This window comes from Typopeltis vanoorti, chromosome 5 (assembly GCF_054136105.1).
Source record: "Typopeltis vanoorti isolate ZY-2024b chromosome 5, IOZ_Tvanoo_1.0, whole genome shotgun sequence".
NCBI classification, from domain to species: Eukaryota; Metazoa; Arthropoda; class Arachnida; order Uropygi; family Thelyphonidae; genus Typopeltis; species Typopeltis vanoorti.
This window is the reverse complement of record NC_143553.1, coordinates 154,604,675-154,632,596: the sequence shown is the minus strand read 5'-3', so window position 1 is coordinate 154,632,596 and position 27,922 is coordinate 154,604,675. Positions and strand designations below refer to the sequence as shown.

At 35.2% G+C, this 27,922-nt stretch overlaps 1 protein-coding gene across 1 annotated transcript in view; it reads right to left on the bottom strand.

The window, feature by feature from the left end:
• The window catches only part of LOC150106958 (uncharacterized), a 102,710-nt gene that overhangs the window by 17,591 nt on the left and 57,197 nt on the right, over window positions 1-27,922 (bottom strand). The window contains exons 7-8 of the mRNA XM_090393515.1: window positions 14,463-14,610; window positions 11,777-11,933 (exon numbers count right to left, since the gene is read on the bottom strand). Of these exons, the coding sequence (XP_090249641.1) occupies window positions 11,777-11,933; window positions 14,463-14,610 (305 nt within the window). The remainder of the gene's footprint in view (window positions 1-11,776; window positions 11,934-14,462; window positions 14,611-27,922) is intronic.

The window sequence follows — 27,922 nt, the reverse complement described above, 5'->3', positions numbered from 1 at the left end:
TCTCAATTTGTCGCATTTATCACTACCTGCAAAGCTCTGGTGCACATTCCCTCAATCTGAACCTTCTGATGCATCATTCAACTGCTTTCCTTATGTAGATTAATACAAATCCAAATGGGACATAAGTGCCTTATAGTGGTGCTAAGTAGTAGGGATAAGGAAGCTTTTCTTTGTAATCATGGCAGAAATTTTCTGGATAACATGTCATGGCATTGCCCTCCCTGAAAAATCAGCGTCCTGTCCAATACTCTAGTGCTTCGCCTCCTTCCACATGAAATTTCAAAACAATTCACTCCGTGCTACCTTCTCTGATCCAAAGTGCATGACCTCACGCCCGGCCACTTTGAAATACGATTCCCATCCTAATACAGACAGCGTCAACCTCTCCTATTCAAACCTTGTAGCAAAAGCAAACCGAAGCCGGTCATTAGTCAAAACTTACCTTCAAATCATTTATTCTTACAAACCCAGGCCTATCAAAGGGCCCAACAAAATCCTGCGGTTCACATTCCTTTCAAGCAAACTATGTTCCATGTGGTCCGATAGCCTTACTCATATCTATTAAACTTCAACTGAATTTCTTGAACTACCAGTTGCTGCTTTCTAGCTGTACTGAATGCTACCCCCCCCATTTCCGCTCCAACGTGAAACATCGACAAAATGCGCAGTTTATATACATCTGGGGATGTCATTCATAACATCGATATAATTATTATATCAATGTTATGAATGACTAATAATATAGAAAAGCATTCGATACCTCTGATAAAAGATCAATCTCAATATGCATAAAAATTTATGCTCTAATTTAGAATCAATTTATTCAGAAAAAACCTAATCCAGAAATCCTTTTGTTTTGCTCTTCAACCTCAGTCGAAATAAGGGCATGCACCGATAACATGGTACTCATCGAAACGTCGATAATCCTGGAGATAGCCTTACCGATGATTTATCAATTTCAGTTTATATGCTATAGATATTCACCGGTAGTTATTACGCTTATTTCATGTGCTTAGTTTGTAATGAAGTAGATAGGTTTGGTGGTTATTGGCGCAAGGAGGACAACTTAAGGTTACATTACGGTGATGCAAAGGTTACAAAGCAACTAAACACGTAATTAGATCGCTAAGCCATGTTATGAATAATTACAATAATTATCACGGGAACATTTTACTGTTTTAAAACTGAAGCTGAATTGATCGCAAGCATTCGACCAAATAAATAAATGAAATGTTAAATGCAATTAAAACATTTCAGGTTTTAGAAAATGCTGGACGACACGAAAAAGCATAAAATTCTTTTCTTCTATAGAAAAATATTCTTGGAAGGGATAAACCAATTTCACTGAAATTCAGTACTTGGAATCATCAAAAATTGTCGGCCTATCTCAGTTGCTTTCAAATCAGATCATTTCAGAAGAACTTTTAAAATCTAACTGCAATAATTGCTGATCGGTAGAATTTAGTGAAAGCCGAGATGCATATAATAATAAAATTGTCTCAATTTTAGTAGAAATATGAAGCAAAATAAATGTCTACTGTACATAAGTCAAAGGATGTCCACACCAACGTGCATTCTTCAATCCAAATCTTGTGCAGCCATTTCAGAACGGAATGTCAAAAGCTTCTACATTCAGAACTTACTAGAAGCGTTTGACAATGAACAATGTTTCGCTAATCTTATTCAAAAGAGCCATCTGAAACCACCATTTGTAATATAAAAAGGCATAATGGCCCCATAAAATTCAGGCATAAGAATCAAGATTGTTTAATGCCTCGTAATACGAAATATTAGCACTTTTACAAGTTAGTAGTCTAATTCTTCTACGATTAAGAATATTCTTTACAGTAGTTATAAATAATGAATCTTCGAAGCAGAGTAGTAACAATCCACGAAAACCGAAGTGACAAAAGCCAATAAAACACTTTCCAAAAAAAGGTGTTCCCATATCCACTGCTAAATTCGTAACCTTAACAGCAATACTATGTTCACTGATAGTCAAGATAACGTTTATCCCAGCACAACCTGAACTAACGAGGTTGACATACAGTTCAACTGTCCAAGCTATACTTCACACAATTTTCTTTAAGGTTAGCATGTGTGCACTCCTCAGATCAGCTACAGCATATCAATGCAAAATCTTGAAATGATCTGCTCCTGCTCAATTTCTTTGCCATATTTTGTCACATTCAATTTCGTGTCACACTAAATTCCGATAACCATTCTGGACTATCACTGGAGATTCAGTTTTTACAGTCCGAATACCCAAAATAGTAAAGAGATCGTTTTCCTTGGAGACTTCACAATTCAAACTAATTTTCCTTCTCTAATTCCACTGAACAGGCTGGTAGCAAGCGGCGAGACATTTGCGCTTAAACACTGACCCAATTTGCCCATGTATCCATTAGGTATCTTACTCTGAATGTGGACCTCTTTCGTGGCATTGCAATGTTTTAATGAGATGACCTTCGAGTTTGTCCCCAGTCTATTTACTGTTTTTCTCTTAAAAGTTCTGCTCTTACAAATAAAGTCACTTAGTGAATGAATTTAGAAAGAATTCCAAAAATTCTTTCTAAAAATCCTCGATTGATATCCAGGTTTTCGCTCTCCGATAAGTGTTGGAGACAGTCCAAGAAAAACGCAGCAAGAAGCCAGAAACAACTTAGCGCTTCACCGATAATGCAGCTTGCAACAACTGCAATAAACCAAGTTAAAAAACGGACAAGTGCAGAAATCTTGCCAAATTCACACTGGCAATGATCGCAATGTGATCTTAAGAACTGCATTATCCTCTAAGTTTTATATAAAGACGGAAAGTTAGCTCCACGTTATCCACAGCATCTTATGCCGTGCCTCTAGTCTTTCTAAAAGAAATTTGAATAATTTGATTACTATTACTCTTTCCTACTTAAGCGGCGGCATTTCCTATAGCATGAAAGCAAAGAGGTGATTGAGAAACTATCTTCGAATTGCTTTCACATCAGTTTCAAATTATCCAATCAGTCCAATTCTTAAACACTTAGAGGCTAACTTGGAGAAAATAGTCAAGAGGAAAAATACAGGATTGGACAGATGAAAATGGGACAGCATGGTTTTCTGAAGGGTAGATCATGCCTCAGTAACTTGCTCACGTTTTATAACACAGTGACGGCTGAACTGGATAAGGGTAATGGGTTTACAGTGATTCTACTGGACCTTGCCAAGGCCTTTGACAAGATACCACATGGAATTCTAATCAGTAAACTGCAGCATATGGGGATGGATATAGGGTTGGTGAGATGGATAGGAGGGTGGTTGGAGAGATATCAGAGTGGTTTATTAAGGAGTAGAGTCCAAAAGACGGCCTGTGACTAGTGGTGTGCCGCAGGGTTCTGTTTTGGACCACTACTGTTCAATTTGTTCATTAACATGTTCGCTGCCACGCTACTCTGAGTTTGTTCCCGCACGCCAAGCGCTTTCGCGTCTTCAAGGTCACTACAAGTAATCTCGTAGCTGGCTTATCAGATAGAATTTTGTTTCATACGTCAACTACGAGATTACTCGTAGTTGGCGTATGAAAATGTTATATGTTTATGTAAATGTAACATTATATGAAATATGTTATAAAATTTATAACATGATTACTGGAAATGCAATGTCTGCATTAAAATTTAGAGATCAATTTATTTCAATTTTTGTTGGAATGGATGAACTTACAGCATCAGAGAATATCAGGAGGAATCGGGATTTTCATTATTTGGAAATTTTACCGCCAACAGAAAAAAGAATCACCCGACAAAGCCATGCTGTGTCTGTACAAGAAACAAACGTAGACGGGAAACACGTTATTGTTCTGTTTGCCAGGAAAAACCACCATTATGCGTGGAAAATTGTTTTAAGATGTACCATTCTTAATTTGAATAAATTGTTTTTTTTTTATTTTACTGAGTGCTTTATTTCATTGATTGGTTTTTATTTTTTATTGATTTTATTAGTTTTAAATTGATTTACAAATTACGTGTTATACTACGGATTAACTCGCGCTTGGCATAGGAGGTTGGTAATCGACATACGAGTATACTCGTAGTTGGCATCTGAGGCACATACACAATATACTATATTTTCGTTGAAATTATTTCCCTTCTACCAAGCCCCCAGACATGCGCTCCGCTTTATTCAGAATCCAAGGGTCCAAATTAAGGTAATTATACAAAGGGATAACTCGTGTTTGGCATAGGAGGTCGATAAATCGACATACGCGTATACTCGTAGTTGGCTTGTGAAGCTCATATACGAACTACGAGTATACTCGTAGTTGGCAGCGAACGTGTTAACGATATAGGAAAAGATCTGAGAGGAAATGTTCATTTGTTTGCTGATGATGCAAAGCTGGGTAGAGCGATAGTGAGTGCACAGGATATCAAAATTTTGCAGGATGATTTGGATAGTTTGGAGGACTTGGCTAAGGAGAATGGATGTCAATTTAATGTGGCAAAGTGTAAGGGTTTGCATTTTGAGGTGAAAAGATTAGCAGCGGTATATCACATTGGTAGAACCGTACTCCAGGAGATTGAAGAGGCTAGGGATTTGGGAGTGTTGGTGGATAGGGAGTTGAAGTTTAGGGAGAACATTGCAAAAGTGGCTAAATCAGCTCATCAAATCACTTGGTTGCTGAAAAATACTTGAACAAGCAGAGACAAACAGGTTATTGTTCCTCTCTATCGAGCCTTGATAAGACCCCATCTAGACTACTGTGTCCAGATATGGGCGCCAGGGTTTCTTCTTGATGGGGGAGGAGGTGGAGAGGATCCAGAGACAAGTGACCAAGATGATAGCAGGTCTATGGAATGAACTTTATGAGAACAGGTTGAAGGTATGTGGGTTGCAGAAATTGGTTGATAGGCGCAAAAGGGGTGATATGATTGAGACATTCAAATTACTGAAGGGTTTCTATAAGATTAATTCAGAAGATATTTTTGAGAAAAGGACTGGTGGTGGGAGGACTAGGGGATATACATGGAAGCTGGGCAAGAGTGTGGTTAGCAAGGGTATTAGATCTCGGTTTTTTTTTTAATTGGAGAGTGGTGAATGAGTGGAATAAGCTGCCAGAGTCTGTTGTGGATGCCATGACTGAATGAGTTCAAGGCGAGGTATGATAGATGTGTGAATGTCGAATAGTTGTTCTTGACATGTTAGGGCCTCCCTCGATGAGTCCATCGACTCCTTGGAGTTGTCCGTAATAATAATATTTTTTATGACTGTAGCCGTGCGTGTTCACGGGACCGGTATGCCTGTTTTGAGGCTTGAAAAACCCGAGTTACCAGGAGAAAACTTTCCACATGAGACCAGTTAACACATCTTTGATTAAAAGACCAGATAAAAGTTCCTCACGTCACTGACGGGAATCGAACCCAGGTCTTTCCGACCAAAGGGCTTCGTCTATACTGACCGAGTTACAGAGGCTCAGTAACGTAATAATCATTAAATATTTTAACCTATATTAGAAAGTTGATACGACGCGATGTGTGCACGCGCGCGTGGTCATTTATTATCTTATTACGTAAAATATTTACGCTTCTGTGAACACGCGTCATCAAAACTTAGGAACAGTTGTGTAGACTAAGTGACTGCTAATAGATATGAACGAGAAAAATCACGTGACAGGAAAGTAGCGGTGCAGGATATCAGATTTCCTAAATGAAGGGCAGTACAGTGTAAAAAAAAAGACATCGCTTGGAAGCATTAGCGAAGTTTGCTTATGGACAAGCTATTATTTCATAACTGAAAATGAATTAGTGTAATTACGATAATGCAATCTATTGTTGCTTCCACAAGTACATGGATGATCAGTTAACCCATATCAGCGTATTACTAAAATACCTTGAAAACACCAGAACCATATTTTCTTCAACGTCAAATGCATGAATGATATTGAGCAAGAAGTCGCCTAGAAATAAAGCTGCGTCAGTGGATCCAGTACTTCCTCAGATATTAATCTTAAACTGTAATTATAAGGTACGGTTCATAATTGCATGTGTAGCGAAATTCGTGACAACAGAACAGAGAAATCTGACCTTGGTTCGAGGCTATCTGGTGAAAAAACGCGATGTTAGAAAATGCTGAAAGATTTTCTATTTTTGTTGATTTAAGTGCTTTAGATTTAATGGTGTATTTTAATGTAATTGAACTATAGCATTTTAACATAATTGCAGAAATATTAGGTTTTTACTACTTAAGAATGGCGCCGAAGGTCGTCACAACAGAGCAGTCTAAAGCTCAAGTTGTTACTACTGAGGAGAGATAATTTGAAAGGAAAAGATTAAAAATATCTAGATTAAAAGAAATTAGAAAATCAACCAGAGGGAAAAAAATGGGAAAATGTTTAACTAAACTTACAGGATAAGAAAAAGGATCAGAATAGTAAGGAATGCACTGAATTTGGTAATCCTAATATTATTAACAATGTAAGTCGGTTAAAATCTAAGAAGAGGTGATATGGTATGGTGATTCAAATCTTAACATTTGCGCTTGCCGAGGGAGTCACCACTTCTAGTTTCCGGATGGCGAAAATTAAATATGGTAAACATAATCGAAAACAAAAAAAAAGAATAGTAAGAGGAGATGTTAGTTCTGATAGGTACTAATAATTTAAGTTGTGACAAATACAGTACGAGAGAAGAAATGAAAGGTCTGTTGGTAGAAGCGAGAAAGAAATAAGTAAAAATTTGAGATGACTCCCAGTTATGATAGAATCGAATTAAGGACGGTGATAGTGATAGCAAATGATTTCACATGCAGGCTGTGCAGAAGAAATCGATGCGAGTTTAGATGTGTGGAGCGAGTTTGATGGCAGAAAAGACTTGTATAAGAGGGATGGTCGGCACTTGAATCATTTGGCATCAGGAGTTTGGAAAAATTACTTTTGTATGAAATCTAATACAGAGAGTCAGGGAAACTAGATCAATGAAGGAATGGGAAAAATGTGTAAGTTTAGCTATGGTATGCAAACGTGACAAAGATGAATGTCTTCGAACATGGTTATGTATGTGGCGAAGGTGGTGGAAAAATATGCTTTGGATTCGGACCTTTTATGTGGAGGGAAAAGAAAAAAAATTCTAGAACAAGACCAAATAGATTGCATATCGAATTATAAGAATAGGTTAGGAGGTAATTTCTTATGTCTATACACAAATGCTAGGAGCATTAGAAACGAAGGAGTCGAGTTAGTTGCTTTATGCTATGCGCCCTAAGACTTGGCGTTAGTGAAACCTGGCTATCAGAATCCGATATCGTAAGTGGGATCGAGTAATGGGTATACTATTTTTAGGAATAACAGAAGAGATAGTACTAATGATATCAGATCACTCAAGTACAGTTAGGGTAGAAGCGTAAGAAAAGAATGGTAACAATGTCTCACGTAGGGGTGGGTTTGAGACTATCCGGTGTGGAGGTTAAGAGTATGAAATATATGGTGTGGTGTTGCTACAGACCTGGCGACTCAGCTGCAGGGGACAAAGAATTAAATGATTTGAATAGCCTGGAAAATTGGGTAAACGAAAATGACTATGGATTTAATGTTAGTAAATATAAAATTAGGCACTTTGGCGTGATTAGATTTCCAGAGGCATATTACATTAGGACTTTTGCTACAAGAAACTGAAGCAAGGGATCATGACGTATTGGTGGATAGGAACTTTATGTTCAAAGATCACATAATAAAAGTTGCCAACTCAGAGGATAATTGCGATGTTGAAGCTTACCTTGATATGCAAGGATAAAGCCATTGTGCTTCTTTATAAGGCTTTGATATGACCACAGCTGGATTATTGTGCGCAGATTTGATTTCCCGGATTCCAAGGGGATAAGAAAGTTGTGGAAAGGGTGCAAAGTTAAAGATTATATCCGGGTTATGGGATGATTATCAGGACAGATCGCTAGTATGTCGATGATAACTAGTTAATAGGAGAAAGAGGCGATATGATAGAGGTCTATAAACTTTTGAATGGATGTCATAGGATATCAACTGATGAAATCTGTCATTATATGGAAGTGGGGAGAGAAAACAGCGGGGCATCTATGAAAGTTTGTTCAGCCAAGAATAGGTTTTTCTCTCAGAGCTGTGAGTGGAACTGTTTGCCTTTAGGAGTAGTAAGTGCATCTAGTGTGAATGAATTTATAGCCTCCCTTGATGAGCCCTTGACTCCCTGGAGGTCTTAGATAATATCAGTTACATAGGAGTACGTTGTAGAATGTTTCAGATTTGAATCTGAAACATTAGTCAAATTGAGCGGTTCAGTTAAACTTGGTATGCCAACAAATGAAAAACATTTACATTTCAAATTTATACGAAAACATGCATCAAAAATTTACGTTGATACGAAACAAAATCAGTAGAAAAATTTATGTTGAGTGTATCAGTTTAATTAAATGAGCAATGTTTCAGCGTCAGTTTCCGATCTCATTTCGTAAATGAAATTAGCCATCTTGCCTGAAGCTGTGCTGTTGATTAGCCTGATTCGACGTGAAGGAAACATGTAAAGAATCTAAGTCCAAATACACAGCGAATTAATCTCATCAACGACATTATTGCAAATTTCATTCACATTCCTAGCACCATTTCTAAGTCTAATGAAATTATAGGAAATGAGATTAGAAATAACTTTAGGATTAAGACTACAATTCTTTCACAGCTATAAATGAGAAACATTGCTCATTTAACTGGACAGTAATGAACTTGAACATAATTTTTGTACTTCTCATTATAGAGAAGGATTAAAATTATTAACTACTGCAGTGAGAATTCATTGATGGAGACTGACCTGCCCACTGTCTCGAAATTTAAGATTGCATTAAACGGCCTCTAAAAATAAAAGGCGTTAGTCGATTTAAAATTTTATTGTACAAATTACAATTCCCACGAAGATTATGGCATGTCCCCAGCTGCAAACTCCATATTGAATTCTTGAATAGATGCAAAAATTTAAATGACTATGCATTCAGTATTGTGCATTCCATAGCAATCTTAACTTATTGTATGATTCTTACGATTTGTTTCAAACTGTTCCACTGTAGAACAGTTTGAAATAAGGTTTAGAATAATACCTGTAGAACTTCCACCGGTATTACTCTAAACCAGGGGTCTCAAACGCAGCAAAGGCCAGTCAATTAGATGTATATCAGGCGCAGCCGTATTAAATATTATGTGAACCAAAACAAACTAAAAAAAAGGCCTTGTGTTGCCGGGTCTTTACACCACCATTTAAATTTTATAACCATTTTTATTTTAAAAATAAAAGTTTAGAAAATATAAGTTCAATCACATTTTATTCATACTTTAATAAAATTTAAATATATAATTTTGACTTAAAAAAATCTTTATTTTTGGAATACGAGTCCTTTTTTAATTTGATTTTTATCCTGAAACCTGACATCTTTTCCTCTGTACAAAGATGTCAATATCTGCTTTTTCGTATTGCAATATGAAGTATTGCATTTGATCTAGAATCTTTTAGCCGTGAGCGGAACTTTGACTTAAGTTTCATAATTTAAAATAATTGCTCTCATACACTGGTGCTGCCAAAGATTGACAACATTTTTGCACAATTTTATATTTGGGATATTTACTACCGAGGTATTTATAAAATTTGGTATGCCAACTTCGTTATATTTAATTTTAATTGAGTATTGTACTGGAGTTCAATTACTTCCATTTGTAATTCTTCGTCAACATTTTCAATATTGATTAAAAAGGATAAAAATGAATAATTATTCAGTTCAAACTGGTTGAAATCAGAAAATCTTTTTTCAAATTCAATTCTTCAATTTGAATAATGTACTTTTCAGCATCATTTCGAGAAATCGATTTAAGTGTATGAAAGTAGGCTAAATTATTCCTTGCCAACTGGGTTTGCCAAAGATAGTTTTGCCAGAAATGACTTAATATGACAAACAAACTGTTCACGTTCTTGCAGTGCAGTATTCAAAGTGTTTAAGTGGCTTGTTATGTCAACTAAAAAGGCCAAGTTTTTGCACCAATCTTCATCGGTGAGCTGAGGAATCTATTTTCCTTTGGATGAAGTAAACATGTCAATTTCTTTAAGAGTTCAAAAACTTATTAAAACGACGCCACGACTAAGCTAACTAACCTCCGCATAATACAGCGAACTGTATTGTGAATCCAATTCATCCAACAAAGCATTGAATTGCTGATGATTCAAGGCGTGAGAGCGTATCCAGTTTACTGTGTTAATTACTACACTCATGTGTTCCATGTTTAGTATTTTTAGCACAAAGTGACTCCTGGTGTATTATGCAATGAAAAGATTTAAGTTTGTCCTTGCACAACATTTCCTTTTTCATTTGAAGTTTTGTAACAAGTGCGACGTTAACACCAACCATAGGAGCCCAATCTACAGTCGCACTAATTTTGACCAGTCCACGTGAGCATTTTCAAAGACTTCTCAATACACAAATATAATTCATTTCCTGTCGTTGTTCCTGACATAGGCACTATATCCAATAGTTCTTCAGTCACATTCATATCGTCAAAGCCACGAATAAATATTGCTAAGGAAGTATAAATGTCTACATTCGTCAACTGCAATGGAAACCGCTACAAAACTATTTTTTCATGCAATATATCTTGGAAGTTCTCTTCTATATCCTTCAACACGTTCCGCAACTGTATTTCCTGATAGGCTTATACTTTGAAATGATTGCTTTTTTTCCTCCGGACATGATTTCGACTGCACTTAAAATAAAAGTTTTAATAAATTTTCATCAGTAAAAGTTTTCGAAGCCCGAGCAATTTTTTTCACTTATGACATAACTACATTTAACAGCAGCATCACTTGTGATTACATTCGAAAATATCCTCTGTTGAAACTTCAAGTTCATTTTTTAAATCTTTAAGTTTGGCATCACGCATCTTTTCTATAAGATTTATCACAGTTCTAATGGTTTATTTCATAATGGCGTTTTAGGTTATATTCTTTAACAAGAGACACTTTGTCTACATATCAAACATGTTGGAATATTTTTTTTTTTTTACTTCCACAAAGAAATATGCCTTCTCCCATTTTTCTTGAAAAGTTCTGCCTGCTGATCTATTTCTTTTTTTTTAACTTTAAATTCAGACATTGTTATGGACAAGAAAAAAGTTGAAGTAACTTTTTATTAACGTACTATCATATTACAGTGGTAACCTTTAACTTATTGACATTGTATCACGTGGCTTAAAATGGCTGAGTGACAAGTAACTTCCATTCAGTGTTGCCAGCATTTGATGATAGAAACATGGTACAAAGAATTGTAGTAACAAGTTTTACTTTTGTTTAAAGCCGTCATAAAACATTTAGAAGTTCGAATTTTTTTCTGTTTTAATCCCCGCAGGATGTTAGAAATACTGATTTTTAGAAAATAAATCATTAAGGTCGCGGGCCGCCAGTTTGCGACCCATGCTGTAAACTTTGAGTCGCAAACATTAAGGTGTTTACGTCGTTTTATTTTAGCGATTTTACGTAGTCTGGCGTGCCAAAATTCCGTGTATGGCTTTTGTGAGATACCTTCGATAAATGGAATTCACGTCCATATACCTCGATAACTAATGTAATACAAATAGTTTAATTTAGCAATAAAATCAATACTAAAACTGCTTTGAAGTTCAGAGATAACTAGAAACAGCACTTCTAGACGAACGCGAGCCTCCACTTTCTGATGTAACTTAGAAAATTGTCTGGAGTTTTGATACATTATCTCAAAAACAAGCTACAAGCCACCTTAACTTACGATGACCTACCTTCTAGCATCTTCCTAAGAGTATTAAGATCTTCATGTGCAGTATTTGGATCTTCGTTCAGTTCCCATAATGCCTTGAGTATATCCTCATCGGTTACTTCCCCCTCCTGAGTCCTGTACAGTCCACCAAGCGAACACATTTCCGATGTATCAAAGTGCTGCGAAAAGATAGAATAAGATCATTTCAGATTTTTATACAATCACTGTTCTAAAACACAAAACGAGGTCACGCTAGCTAATTATTCTAAGTTTTTACTTATGCGGTGACAAAATCGGGAAATTCATTTATTCACTGATTTACCATAGATTCACGACGAAAGATATTCCCAAATGAACGTAGCAAACGAAACCAAAGAGGGGAGCCCGTAAGACCACCAAAATAAGGACTTCCTAAAGACTTATATGAAACCTATCTATTAAAAGGTAAAGTATGTATCTAGGAACTGCTCTAGAGACGAAATTTACTCCTATCAGCCCTCCAACAAGCTGGATGGTTGTAGGTCTCAGATTGGGATTCGAAAATTGCCTCCCACAAAACTAGAATGCAAAAATTGGTAGGATGGCAGGTACACCATCTACTCGGCTAACCAGACAAAAAGTTTGCACCTAAAATGAAGCTCAAGGCTACTTACGGCATTAAGAGTGGTGTTCTGTCAGGAACATCACGATTTACATGACTACCTGATAATTTAAGACTGATACAAATTCGTACATACCTGATGCAGCTTGAATTCAGCTGTTTAAAAACAATTTTCTTCGTGATACTGAATTTACAGATCGACTCAACACTACTTTCAAAAAGCATTAGTTCTGCGATAGAAAGAAAAAAAAAAGTAAATATGCACTAATGAAGAATGAACAGCACAGTACTACCGTAGTTGGAAGTTCGGCAAATGAATTGCAATGTTATGGTAAGTTCTATCCGTACTGATTACAATGATTTTTAGTACCTAGGAATTACGGTGAATGATATTTCTCCTGAGAAAGCTTTCGTAATCAGCTAACATTGGAGAAATCACGTGACGAGTTGCGCGTTCTACGACTGTTGTAGAAAACGTGGCCTTGGTTAGTTTCAAGGAAATACAACACGCCACTCAGTTGTTTGTTAAGTGTTCCATTACACTGGGCTTTAATTCTTCTATAAGAATTATGCTATTCGTTTTAAATTAAACTAGGAATTGGCCTATATCATCGACTCTTGAGACCTATGCTCAGTATATGACATTCGCTACTCTGAAGAGAAAGTCCGAAGGGCGTCGTGTGATAAGCGGTATCGCAAAACAGTATCCACCAGGCAATGCGTTACCGATTCATTAATGGTCAAAACACTAAATAGGCAATATAATGCGGTACAAGCTTGCGTAATAATGCAATGCGACTTAACTACACTGCATAAATTAAAGATATTGGCTTCAGGAATATTACAAAACCGCATTCCTTAACTTTAAAAAAGTGCAGCAGACTTCAAACATTGGCACCTTTCCAACTTCTCGTGCAACTAATCTTAGTTTATTTTTTTAAAGTGAAAGTTAGCAAGTGCTCATTATGCAATTAGAATTTTAACAGGCTACATTTGATAAATTTACTAATGTGTATGGCAATGTAGGTTGAGTTCTAGTCTTCAACTAGAGACTTTCCTTAGGCGTTCTTCCACTTGTCACCGAATTACTCATCTAGCACAAGTAGCTTTTCTCAAACTAACATTTATACCCACAACTCAGAAAATATCGATCGTAGGAAACTCACATTACAAGTCAACAGCAGCGGCTCGTGCATGGGCACTGTGGAACTACAGCACTCCCAATTTTTCTCGATATAAACATATTTATATTTGCTTGTAATATTTAATTTTACCATCAACAATTCTATACAATTCTCTTATTTTGTATAAAAAAATAATAAAATTCCATTTTGTAGCACTTAGGAGGGCGAAGGACGCTAGCAGCACTGTATTTACCACAGTGCCATATTGCTACGCGCGCAAGCATATGCACGTCATAGTGAGACGCGAGCTATTAGCGTACTGTCCGTCGCGCAGTTCCCCTGTTTGTATGCATTTTGCGTCAGTAGTAGAGAGTTCGTAGTGCTTATCGTGTTTACTCCGTCTCTTTAAATATTTGAAGATTACAATTCAAGACATAACATTTGTTATAGTTTTTATTTTAGAACATTATTGGGGTTATTGACAATTATGACCTCAGAAATGCAACCTCAAGAAATAAGTTCTGTGACAGTAGTGACTAAGTGAACTAAATTTAGATTGTGTTCTTAGTGAAATTACTGTATTGATAAAAATTCTCTTGACAATTCCCATGACTACATCGGAGCCCGAACGCTGTTTTCCAACAAAGAGAATAAAAAATATCTTTGAGGAGCACTATGAATCAGGATAGGTTAAATGCACATGAAGATTTTTTTTTTCTCCGTTGAAATCATCGCAACAGTCACACAAACATCAAGAAAAAAGTTGACATTTTCGCTCAAAACAAGAATGGATTTTATTTTTAAATAATTTTGAATTATACTAAACCGTATAATTTTATCGATAAACAATATTTTTTCATGAAACAAAACGAGGATATATTTTCTTGTATAATTTTATCGGTAATAAACAATATTTTTTCATGTTTTTTTAATTTTTACCATAATTTTGATATTTTATCCAAACGCATATACACTGTACTTACAGTGTGTATGTATATTTCGAAAGTTGCAGCACCACCACCCACGATTTCAAGCCACGAGCAGCCACTGTACGTCAGGAACAAATAGCGTGTATCTGCAGTACTCGTCACTCGAGGAATACAAAATTCTGGATAACTATGGACTCCACGACTAATGAGACAATAGAACAGTGGATGTCTAACCATTTCCAACAAAATATAGGTCTAGGACTTCAACTCCATTTAGGGAATAAAATGAGTCACAATTTCTATAGCAGCAAAGACTGCTATGCACAAAGTTTCCTCAAGTGCAACGATTTTTTTTTTCAATTTCAGATGCAATTTAAAACTAAGCCTGTAGTGAGAGAATTAAGTTTCCTAATGCAAGAAATAAAAACGCTAATATGGAAATATGCCTAATTTAAAACTAGTATCACTTAATATTACTGGACTTTTCCATCATGTAGTTAATTATTGTAGTCTAAGAACTCATTGCCAGAGGCGATTACGAGGGGGTTTCGAAAGTTCTGATAAACACCTAGAACAAAAATATTAAAGCAACTAGCAAGAAAGAACATCTTATATAACACAAAATTTTTGTTCTAGGTGTTCATTTGAAACTTTCCAGATTGCCCCCCCCCCACCCGTATACCTCTGCAATAGCTATCACGCAAATTATCTTTGTTCACGTACGAAAAATAACCCAACTACGAAAACTACATTAAAGAACTAAAAAATACTGCGAGGCCTTTGAGGTGATACGGCTTATTTTTATAGTCTGAACTATAAAAATTCATGTGTCAAGATGAAGATATAGTCAAGAAGTGCTGCGCACATATCAAAGTCCTGCAATTAACCAGTCATTTATCTCACTATCTGTATGATTATGGTTTTCTCTGAAAAGATATCTCCCATTGTATAAATCGACACGAGCAAAGTGTACAACCACTCCTACCCTGAAGTTTGTAACACATCGGAAGTACATCGCACAAAATTCCATATGAAAGTAATTGGAAATAAGGATATCACTCGAAATACAAATTTCCTTAACAGCATTCTTGTGTGTGTGTGTGTGTGTGTGTGTGTATATATATATATATATATATATATATATATATATATATACACACACACACACAACTGAAACGGCAGCCATTTCCCGCTTACGCACTGTAGACAGCTTAGTTTTGCACTGAAAGGCCCATTACAAGATCTATTAAAGCAAATTTTCAGTAAGAGCGAGTTATTTCAAATCGTTCTAAACTGAAAATCCAAAAATAGTCCACTTGAAGTTAATATTTAACTCGGACTTAATTCCAAGTTTCTTTAAACTCCATCTAATTAGATGGATTTTGATGTCTAGAAATCCTTCTCTATATCTGTGTCTGCAACTATTCGAAGTGAAAAATGTAGGTAAGTTTTAGTAAGGAACCCATAATTTTAATGAATTCCCTCCCAGATAAATGAGAAACTTGTATGGAGTAGTTTCTCGTGGATGCTGTGTGCATTTTGTGAAACGCACACCTAAAAAGGTTTTTCTTGGGCATTGTACAGTGACATTTTAGAAATGTTCTGGGTTGGATTATTATGAAATTATAATTACATGTAATTTACTTTGAATCATTTTGCCTAATTTTTCCCTGAACAACCCTAGACAATGGATATAAATTGATAATTCAAGTACCAAACAGTAAGCAAATCATTGTCAAAATCAGCTCTTCGAGAACTCTTAACGTTCGTGTCATCAACCGTACTGTCGATCCTCACGAACGTTTGTCATCTTTGGAAAAACAAAGATGCTAGATCGATTATCGCAATTTCGCCACAATTGTTATTAGGCACTAGAATGGGGACCAGAGCAACTGCTAATTCGAGTTTTAGGGCATTAAACTACATAAGAAATAAAATAAAAACATTCATTTTTACTTTAATGTAACCTAACAGTCATGAATTTGCAACTGATTTTAATTCACAGGGTTTCTTTTTATACCAGAGCTTATCTATATATGAAGCGTTAGGAAGGATTAAAGCTAACCAACTGCATTCTGCGACTGTCACAGGGATTTAAAATCCAAATATAGCATCAAGTAATTAATGAACTATTCCCTAACAATAAAATAAGATTAAACCAATACAACCCTTTTCTACAGAAAAGAGTGAAATTCAAGAAATATTTCAACGTTTGGTCTCTAGGGCAGGGTTTCCTGGTTACATAAAAAATACAAAAATTAATTTAAAAAAATCTTAGCTTATCCTCAGTATGAATGCATAACAGTTTTACAATAACCTTTCGTTGAGCCATAAGTCAATCGCTGACTTCCCCGCCCCCACACATTTTGAATGAAGACGAAAGTTAAGGGATTGGGTGAGAAGCAAGCTTCATTCCATTGTATTTTATTTGTAATGCCCTTAGCGTCTAATACTCGCATAAAGTAGAAAATAAGTCGGATAAACTCTGCCGAGCTGTGGTCTTAAATCGCAGCATATAGGCGACAGACACTATCATTAAGATAATGTAATCCAGCACGAAATAAACATTTTCCTCAAAAAAAAAAAAAAAAAATCCGCTCCTTTCCACAACCACCGCACTCCTCAAAATTCCATTCAATAAAATGCCTACAAATATAATTATATGAACAGCTCTTCGCTCTGCGCACTCGAAGACAATTTAGCCTGAACCTAGCGAAGACCAACATCCATGTTGCACGAACAAAAGAAAAGGCAATTCCATCACACGCATTATAACTATTCGTTCTTCGCGACGAAACTTCGTAACCATGAAAACCTCGCCCACAATGCAATACAACTGGAAACACTAACCGATAACTTCACTAATCGATGCTAACTGCTCACAGACAACTAATAAGTCAAACGGCTCGGATCGTTCTTGAAGTCAGCAAAGTAACTAAATCCAAAATAAATTTCAATATAATCAAGTAAAACATAGTTTGTTTTTTTTCTTACAGAAGCGAATAATAAAAGGAAATCAATTCAAACACCCTTTGTAGCATGAAACCAGCTATGTTTAAGGGGGGGGGATAAGTAATTCTACTATTCTCTTCGTAAATGTTATCAGCACATTCTGCTTCCTAATATACTTGATAAGTTATTTCTAAGATAATTTCATTGTTACTAACGTGCGTGATTTAAGTTTAGTCTTTCGTATGCAGTACAGACAATCTGAATGAGGAAAGTTAGATTGATTGAAGTCACTGTTAAACATTTTAGCATAAAGATCTTTATTCCCATAAACTCACTTTAGCTAGTGTTATTCATTAAATTACCAGCATCAATAACATAAGATGACGCTTACTAATTTTTATTTTACGATTTTTCAACGTTCTATCAACCAAATTTGGCCGCAATAATCAAGCATTGGGCCTCAGATTTGTTTTTCATAATTTTGGGAAGCGATTAAGGCGAACCTCAATACGTTAATCTTTTCGACCCCCTTTATTATTAGTTTGGACTGAATGCTTATTATCAATTATTCGAATAAACCTACCCACATTGAAGACAAATCTATTACGAAATAAAAGAAAACGACCTTTCACCAACAAAGGCTTCTTCTAGCTATCGAAACCAACACACGAAATGTTTCATTAAAAAAAGAGCAGTAGTGACCTCTAGCGTTAAAAACAGATAGTCGTAAATAAAAATATAAAACGATATGATATTCTGTTTTGCGGTTAAAAACACATTACAGGATGGGTATTAATCGCTGTTCCGATCATTTTAAAGATATTTTAGACAAACAGTAACAAAGTAACAAAAGACCTTTTTAACTATACCTACCTTGAGCTACGATTAACCTGGATTTGACAAATAATTATCATATTAATAATGATTAGTGGACTATTGACTTGCTTATCTTCTCTAAACGCTGAGCTAGTTTATATTAAATCGAGATAAAGACAGAGATAAAAATCGAGATAAGTGAGATAACTAGCGAATGTTGAAATAACTTCTACATTAGATTCGTGATACTGTGCATTTATTTGATCTGTATAAAAATAAGTGTCGGTTGCCAAGTAACATTTGTAGTATCATATGACTGTTTTTTTTTTTCTAGTAGAGTATTACGTTTCTACTAATGCATTTGCTACGATTTCAAATCGCAGCAAAGAGTTATTGAAACATATGTTGTTCTTTTTATTTTTATTTTTAATGAAAAATTCGATGAATTATGGCAATGCTTGTTAATAAATGTGCTTATTTCGCCTTCTTTAAAGTACCTTATAACAGGGAATAATAGATAGAAACAGAAGGAAACGAAAGTTCAAAAAAAAAAAATTGCCGCATACCTCCTTATAATGAATCATTGAGTTTATTCATGGACACATATCAAGGAAAGATTTCAGCGGAAGCAATAAAATGAATGTTGTGTATCAAGTATGATCCCGTGACGTTTTTTTTTTTTTTCTTTTCTTTTCTTTTTGGAAGGGAACTGATAACAAGACAAATGACAAAATGAATCAAAATGTTTAAAAGCAATTTACAAAAACAAGGAAAGATTAAAAAGAATATACTAAGATACAATTATTTTTTTATGTTAGTCCCATAGATGAAATCAGGGCCGCCCCCAGGAATTTTGTCGCCCCGTGCAGTAGCATATTTTGCCGCCCCTTCTCCCTTATTTCTTGTATAGTTTATGCCAACTTTGCCGCCCCAAAAAACTTGCCACCCCGTGCAAATGCACGTCTTGCACCGTCGGTAGAGTCGGCCCTGGATGAAGTATAACATACTTCGTCTGTAGGACTTTACTGCCACTAATGAACAGAAAGTTGAAAGAAAGAAGAGCCTTTTTAATTAAAGAACTGGATTTGAATAACTGATGATCGTACTCTTTAGAGAATAAACAAGCGTGAATGAACGAAGCGAGTGGAAGAAAAAATTGTACTATGAGTTTGAAGTTCAACTGTGAAGTGGTGTGATGAGTACATGATGCACGCATTTTAACAGATTATTCAAGGAACTACCTACCAATGCAAATTCAGATGAATCATAACCAATGAAATCAATTATTTTCAGTTAATAATTATCACTAGTTATGGCGTGATAAGTTGTTAGATAAACGTATGATAAGATAGTACAGATAAAAAAAAAATGATTGTATATTCGCTCTCATAATTGTGCGATAATTGAAACTCTTTTGGAAAGTTAAAACACGAGTTTCCGGTATGAATTCATCAGTCTTTTTAGGTATAGTTATAAATTGTCATGAGTTCCCAACGCCATTTCTTCCATTATGACTGATGGGAAAGCCATACAATTTTCTCGCTGTGGTAAACTGTTTCTCTCAGCTAAGAGATATCAAGGTTGGTTGTCTTTTATTTATACAAAATTATTAATAAAAGGATTTCTGAATTTATTAATTAACGATCTGCAGGTTTGAACCTTGAATTTGAATATCGGCACTAGCTATCAGCTTCTATGATGTAAAATTAAACGCGCAAAGAAACTACACAAATTGTAGCCAGAGTTTCCAAAGGGATTTGAGAAGGGAGCCTCAACAGAAAAGGTATTTGAAAAGGACCATATTAAGGATTGGAAGTTGGAATATTCGTTTCTGATAACATCGGAAATGATCATGGACCACTGATAAGAAATTTTCGATTCCACAATTTATAAATAAAGGGAATAATCAAAATAAAGAAATACAAGATAATAAATTTAAGGTGGAATTATTGCAAGAAGTCATCGTAAGAATATTTTACCAAAATAGATCAAAACAACAATTTCAAAAAATGCTATCAGTAATAGGTAAAATATAGATTATCAATGGGAAAAAAAATCAAAGCGATCATTAAACAAGCATGTGAAGCAGTAGGACAAAAACAAACTAAAAAATTTGGAACCCAAACTCTATCGAGGAATACACTTAATGTGCACCACTATAAATCGATTGGAAAAGACCTGGGTTGTAACGAGGGGAATCCTTATATCGGCTTTCTCAGTTGAAAGTAAGTTAGTCTATCTCATACGGTGGTAGCAGGGTTTTATCTCCCAGATACTCGGGTTTTTCATCCTGCATACAGACAAATCGGCCTTCAGAACACACGCAATTTACAGACAAAAAATATTGTTGTTGATCATGACAGGGTAAATGGTGTTGATGGTAGTAGTGTCGTAGTTGGAGAATTAAGTAGTAGTGGAGAGGATGAGATGTATTTAGCGAAGTAGAGTAGTGTGCCCTCTTATGATGAGTCCTTGAACTCCCTGGAGGTGTCACGTAAAAAAATAAACAAATAAATAATAATAATAATAATAATAATAATAATAATAATAATAATAACTTGTACATATTTGGTCTGATGTATTACAATAAATAACTTTTATTATTAAAAGACCAGAAGATAAATGATAAAATATATATACAAAGAGCCAACAAGTTTCGCTAGCCACTGTCTAGCATTTTCAAGGCTGAACTGGTGTGAAAACAAATGCATTGAGTTACATTTCAAAAAAACTGAGAGAGATGATGAGACTCATCATCTCTCTCAGTTCAATAGAATTACAATATGCAAACAACTATAAAACACGTGGTCATGTATCGGTATCTGACTGAAGTTTTCGAACACATGCGCGCCTTCCAACAGAATAATCAAATGTAACGGCCTAACAGTTACTAAAGTGTATGTTTTTTGAAATGTAACTCAATGCATTTGTTTTCACACCAGTTCAGCCTTGAAAATGCTAGACAGTGACTAGCGAAACTTGTTGGCTCTTTGTATATATATTTTATCATTTATCTTCTGGTCTTTTAATAATAAAAGTTATTTATTTTAATAATAATAATAATCAGAAATTAACAAACAACAATTAGAGAAGCAATACTAAATTATAACGATGAACGACAAATGTTCCTTAAGGAAAGGTCATGTTATGATGATATATTTGTTATAAAGCAAATAACAGAAATCTACGGAATTTAACAAATGAATGTTTATATGTTTCACCGACTCAGAGAAGGTTCTTAACAGAATCAGATTAGAGGATGTCCTGAAAGTTATAGCATCAATAAAGATACCACCGTAAATTGCTGAAACGATCAAAGATATATATACATTCAAGAAAGGAATGACTAATAAGATATCACAACAAAAATACACGAAAAAATTCCTATCAGGAAAGTGTTCACATGAGACTATTGTTTAAGTCCATGTTTATTTAGCATAATTATGGACAAAATAGTAACAGTGTTTAAGAAACAGAAAGCAAATGGAAGAAAAATCAAACAAGAAAATGTAAATTTGGTTAGATATGCTTATGGTGTAGAGTTACTTGTAGAGCATGAACATGGCCTCAAAAAACCATTTATTTAAATTCCAACAGCAGTTTTAACAGGTAAACATCAACAGAGAAGTCAAACGCAACGATAAATGGTAACTGTGAAATAACCAAGATGTAAAATTATAAATATATAAAATAAATGGAGAAATAACGGAGGGAGCAATGAAATTTAAATATTTAGAAATAACCGTGAAGAGTGAGTGAAATAAAAGAACAATCCTTGAACGCTAATAAAACATCTGGATGTTTAAATTCAACTATATGGGAAAATAATGATCTAAACAAAAGTATGAATATATTAATCGGTACCGTGACCAATGACTTACGCACATGAAACAAGAATAAAAATATCAAAAATGCAAAATGCGAAATAAAAAAAAAAAGATTTAATAAAAGTTGATAAAATAAAAACAAAATTAATACAATTTATTCAGAATGCTATTTACAACTCATATCCTCTCTCTCTCTCTCTCTCTCTCTCTCTCTCTCTCTCTCTCTCTCTCTCTCTCTCTTTCTCCCATAAGGTTCTTGAAAAGTTTCCGAATGAACTTTTAAGTAATCCCCTTTTTCGTGAATAAAAACAAAATTTGAATCATCCGTTTTCGTAGCTTATTTCCTTTCGAACTGTTCTGTTGTGTCCATTCAATGGATCAGTTTCGTTTAGATTCTGCATATGCTATATCGACAGTGTAAATTTCAGATTGGACCTTGTCCTGTAAGTAGCCTATGACAAGCCATAACACATCATATTCTCTGGCAACTCTTGCATACGAAATGATCTCCTTGACGTGCTAATCTTTCTTCAAAGGACGCATTCCACTGTTCAGACTATGTAGATGTTCTCAACATTACTCGCATATTAGCATATAAAAATACTATTTTTGTATCAAATATTGATATTTAAAGTAATTAAGAAAACCATTTTAACATGCTACTTCTTTGCTGTCTATAATCCTCTTAACTTATAAATAATGTCTGCAGATTTCGCCAATGCCAGTCAACAATCAACAGGGATATTCTTTGTTTGTGTTGCCCACATTTCGGCAAATGCATAAAGTTTGGACAATATTATATAGTTATTTCTTTAGGGTATTTGATCAGGTGTAGCAAATGCTTATTACCAGATTTCTTTTCTGGGCACACATGTGTGTGTGTGTGTGTGTGTGTGTGTGTGTGTGTGTGTGTGTGTGTGTGTGTGTGTGTGTGTGTGTGTGTGTGTGTGTGTGTGTGTGTGTGTGTGTGTGTGTGTGTGTGTGTGTGTGTGTGTGTGTGTGTGTGTGTAGAAAGGTTTTAATCTACAGAAAGGCTATGCATAATGGTAAGGGCCACTACCCAGACTGGCTTCAACCTTTATTGAGGTCTCATCAGTGGCAGTCAGAACCGGGAGAGATACCAAGGTTGAAGTAATGCAAAAAGTATAATATTATACACGTCTGAAAGGGGTGTACTTTTCATTATGGTATACATACTAAGGCAAGTGATATGAAGTCATTAGTCTCTATATACAAGTAGCTCATAAGTGAATATACTTCTCGCGCAAAACATTGTTTTGCTTCCTTGGGGAAAAGGATTAAAACCAAGTATTTAATTTCTTGGTATCTTTAACGTATAATAAATCCAAGGTGGCCTTTCCCATTAATAATACATCCTGAATCATTAATTGCACGCCAAAAATGCATATTCGATGTTTTTGCATTTCTCCACGTTATTATCTGTGAAAGAGAAAATCATTCACTAGTTGGAACATTATGGAGTTTTCCAATGCCTAGATCAGGCCTTCCTAACCACTTGGATGTTCTATTTTATAGTAAAAGTGTCGAAACTTAAGTCACGTACTCTTTGACACTCACACCCACCCAAATAAGTGCTACTGAATTGGTGAAACACACCACCTTGCGACCCTCCTAGGCCAGAAACCTATTTCAACCTGATTCCCCTAAACATCCAACGCAGTTAAGAGCTAGCAGTTCTCTCATAAACTAAAGTTTTAACCATGTGGATTGTTCCTTCCACAGGACTGCCATTTCATTTCCCCATGTACATCTATTTGTCGCTTATCTTTCTATATGGGATGCTTTCATTATTCACAGAAACTTTATGCAGAGCCATGCACGCACATGCGCTCTGGTGACAATTTGCTGAACCACGACAGTTTGCCGAAAGATGTTTTGAAGACGTAATGATCACATGTTGATATGCTTACAATTTTATAAGGATAATACGAAAATTGTCTCGGCTACTTGTGTACACTAGAAAGCAAAGTCCTAAGAAAGAAAGGGAGATATGTGCATGTATGACGATTATGAAACCTAAAATACATTTGTATTATTACGTTAATACAAATTCAGAGACCAAACAGAACTTTTTCAAACCACTGTGCTCCTCCAACCTCTAATAAGCATGTTTGGTTTCACACGCGAGTCGAGGAAATTCATCTCCCACTTAAGCACATTCACCAACATCCATGCCCTGAGTAGGATTCGAACTTTATGGATGGAGAGCATCCGCTCTCTTCCAGAAAAAGCTGTTGGTTCCAACAGTTAAAGCGTCTGCGACAACCAGTCGGTGAATCAGGCCAACGATATATTAAAATATATTACGATTACAAATATTTTTTTTATCAGTCATGATAGAGGATATAATACTCGAACTAATACCCTTTACTTGATTTCTTTTTAATGTTCCATTCCATCATTCACATAAAAATACAAAATGACATAATATGAGGAGAGAAAAAATAATGCTAAAAATCACAATACATCAGAAATTGAGAATTACTAAGCTGAAGTAATGTGATTTTTAGCATTATTTTTTCTCTGCGAACTCTGGTGATAATAATGAATTATTATCATCAGAGTTCATCATCAGATTGTAAATATTAATGATATTGAGAAATAAAATATCAACTGAGTCAATCTGTGGTTAGATCAGTTGCTACCGATGTAAAGCTCGCCTTAAAGGTATAAACAAGGAAAAGCCTTAAGTTCCATGTCAGATACGTTTTGTGTAAGTAGTTTACAGGAAAGCAGTCTGTAAGAATGCCAATAACGATATCTTCGGTGATTAAAAAAATTGAGGAAGCTTTATTTCCTCAATAACAGCTACTCAATTTCAAAGTACGTCATGATAACTTATGATGATATTTTCATGATAGGTTACGGTTAAATGATGGTCCACTACAAGAAGCACAGGATTTTCAATACATTGTATGAAGAGCTTGAATTGTCGCCTTAACAAACCATATGAAAAGGTTCCTTCAAGAAGTTATTTGTCCAACAGTTTTAGCTGTAGGTGCCAATAAAATTGTTCTGTAGTGGTTTTTATTTAAATAAGAAGATAATCACAACTGTTGTTTGTGCTAATAGATTTGTGACACCTAAGTAGATTTTGGAAGAAATATGAAACATTTCATTATTAGTAAATATAAATTTAAATTCTGTCATCCTCTGACAGAAAGAAGTGTTGTAAAGCAATTCTAATCAATTATGTGATATAATAATTAATGTTCAGTTTCAAAACTCATTTGTGGAACTATTTTTTTCAATGTGGCATGAATACATGACATTATAGTATAGTTAGTGATTCAAGAGTGGCTAGACATCCCTTTATGTGCATTTTTACCTGCACATAAAGGAACATACATTATACAGTGTCTCATTATTTTCAATAATGGCTCCATTTAATCTTGAAGAGACTGCTTCTGCTGCTAAAATTACACGGAAAGATGCTAGTGTGATCCTAGAAGAGACTTGAAGGAATATCTAACGTGTTCGTGTTTGAGATTTTTTTCCAGACAATTAGGAGTTTCAGAGAGTTAGCATTATTCAAAGTCTTATCGAAAACATCTTGAAAATGGTGTTTTTGCTGATACGATCGTATCAATATACCTGCAGAAACAGATGAATGGGTCGATACGGGGTAGAAAATCTCCAGTAGGAGTAGTAAATGTTCTGAATACTGAATAATTAAGTCAATACTTCCTTCACCTTGAGATGGCTCTATAAACTAAATGACAGTGGAAAGGAAGACTATATCGAACTTTTTTTTTTTTTAATTTTACCACCAAATGAATTTTTCTATGGTAATTACAGAAGCATTATACTTAATATTAAACTTAGTCTGATAAGAAAATTTATTAAATCAGTCATTTTAAGCGAAATTATTAAGACACGATTATTATCTGCAAATTTTCAAAACAATGGGACTTGAAATCCATAAAATGTATTCAAGGACAAACGACGAATTTCAAAGCCAACTTTTACAATTACCAATATAAAGGTCTTTATAATGATTATATATAATTACATCTCCAATTTAAAACACTTAATAAAACAAGTTCCAGTGTTATTAAGAGGATAATAAAACTGGAGCTTACAGATAAGTCCTGTGGACCCTGCTAGAATTATAATTTTGTACGATGAGAAACCATTGAGCTCTGTGTAATGTAGTCACTTCGCCATAGTGACTATCAAAAAGTAATAGTTACTAAGAGGAAATTATAAAGCTTCTGAAAATGACAAGACGATTTTCATCTTAAACTTTGCACTGACATACTATAATTTTAAAAGAAAATACAGGAAAATTCGTTTAGAAATAATAAAAAACAAAAACCTTCTTCTAGAACTTGGGAAAATGTACTTCGAAATGTAACACCATTCTAAAACTTCGTATGAGTAAGAAGGAAATGACTGAACAAAAACATACTTAACCACGCTACCGGCCAAGACGTCTATAGACGTTCAAGTTATCATGGATGCGAAGTGCATATTAAAATTGTAATACCATATTACATTGAAATGTATGATGGATACGAAGCGTATGCGGATGCGTATTTGATCCATAATGGCCGGTAAGATGATTAAATGACTGTTTGTAATCTGTCATTCACAGTGACTTACTAATAATCAGGTATTATCCTCCAAGGGGGGGGGGGATCCAAGCCATACCTCCATGCGGTGCCCCCTGGGAAACGCTAGTAGGCCACCCCTCACCGGTAGGCGAACGTGGCTGGTGAAGCATATTAGGGCCAATCACCCGATAACTTTAGATTACGAAAGGAAACAACAGTCCAAAACGAAACCACACTTCATTCCTCCCCCTATGGTGGCTGGAGGTCAAATGGAAGCCTTCAGCCTGATGAAGGAAAGAAGCGCTCTAAACACTGTTTCAAGAAGAAATCCATAATTATCTCAACATGTAATGTTCCCACCCTCCTAAAATGGGAAAACTTTTATGAACTTTGCAGGGGGGCAGAGGCAGAACACGCGGACGCAATCTGCATACAGGAGCATCGATGGAAAACCCACCTGGCATTCAATGAAATCAGGTCCCATAATCATAAATGGACCTTTGTGTACTCATCTTCAGATCAATCTGGAAATGGCGGAGTCGGAATCCTGGTAAACAACAGAGTCTACAAAAATATTCTATCAATAGAAAGTGTTTCTAAAAGAATAATAGTTATTATAATAAATGCAAACCAAAAATAACAATTACATCTGAATATGCACCTACAGAAACAGCAGAGGATAAAGACAAAGAAACCTTCTATCAAAACCTAGCCGACTACATTATCAAAATATGCACATAGTTGGAAGGGACTTCAATGCACAAATCAGAAAAAATGTAGCTGGAAACATAAAAAATAAAAAATAAAAAAATAGGACAATATACCTATCATGACTCAACCAATGAAAACGGCCACCTTATTGTGGAGTTTTGCAATTCTCAGAACTTGATATCTCTTCAATCAAACTTCTCAAATAAATTAGAAAGAAAATGGACCTGGCAACATCCCAATGGAACTAAGGCTCAAATTGATCATATCTTAATAAATAGCAAATGGATAAGATCAGCTCAAAACTGTAGAACATGCAGCAGCATAGAATTAAACTTTGATCACAGAATTGTAAGTGCACGATTTAAGCTACGACTAAGAGCATCAAATTCACAGAAAGAACACCTCAGATACAATTGGGAAGAATTATATGACTCTAACAAGGCAAATCAATTCCAGCAACTCACAAATTACAACCACCCATAAGCAGTATCGGATGATAACGCAGACAACATATTTAAAGCAGTAGCTAGCGTCATTCATCAAGCAGCCTCCCAAACATTTTTTTCAATCAAATATAAAAAGTGTAGATAAATACTGGGTAACTGATTGAGAAGCGAAATAAAATAAAACG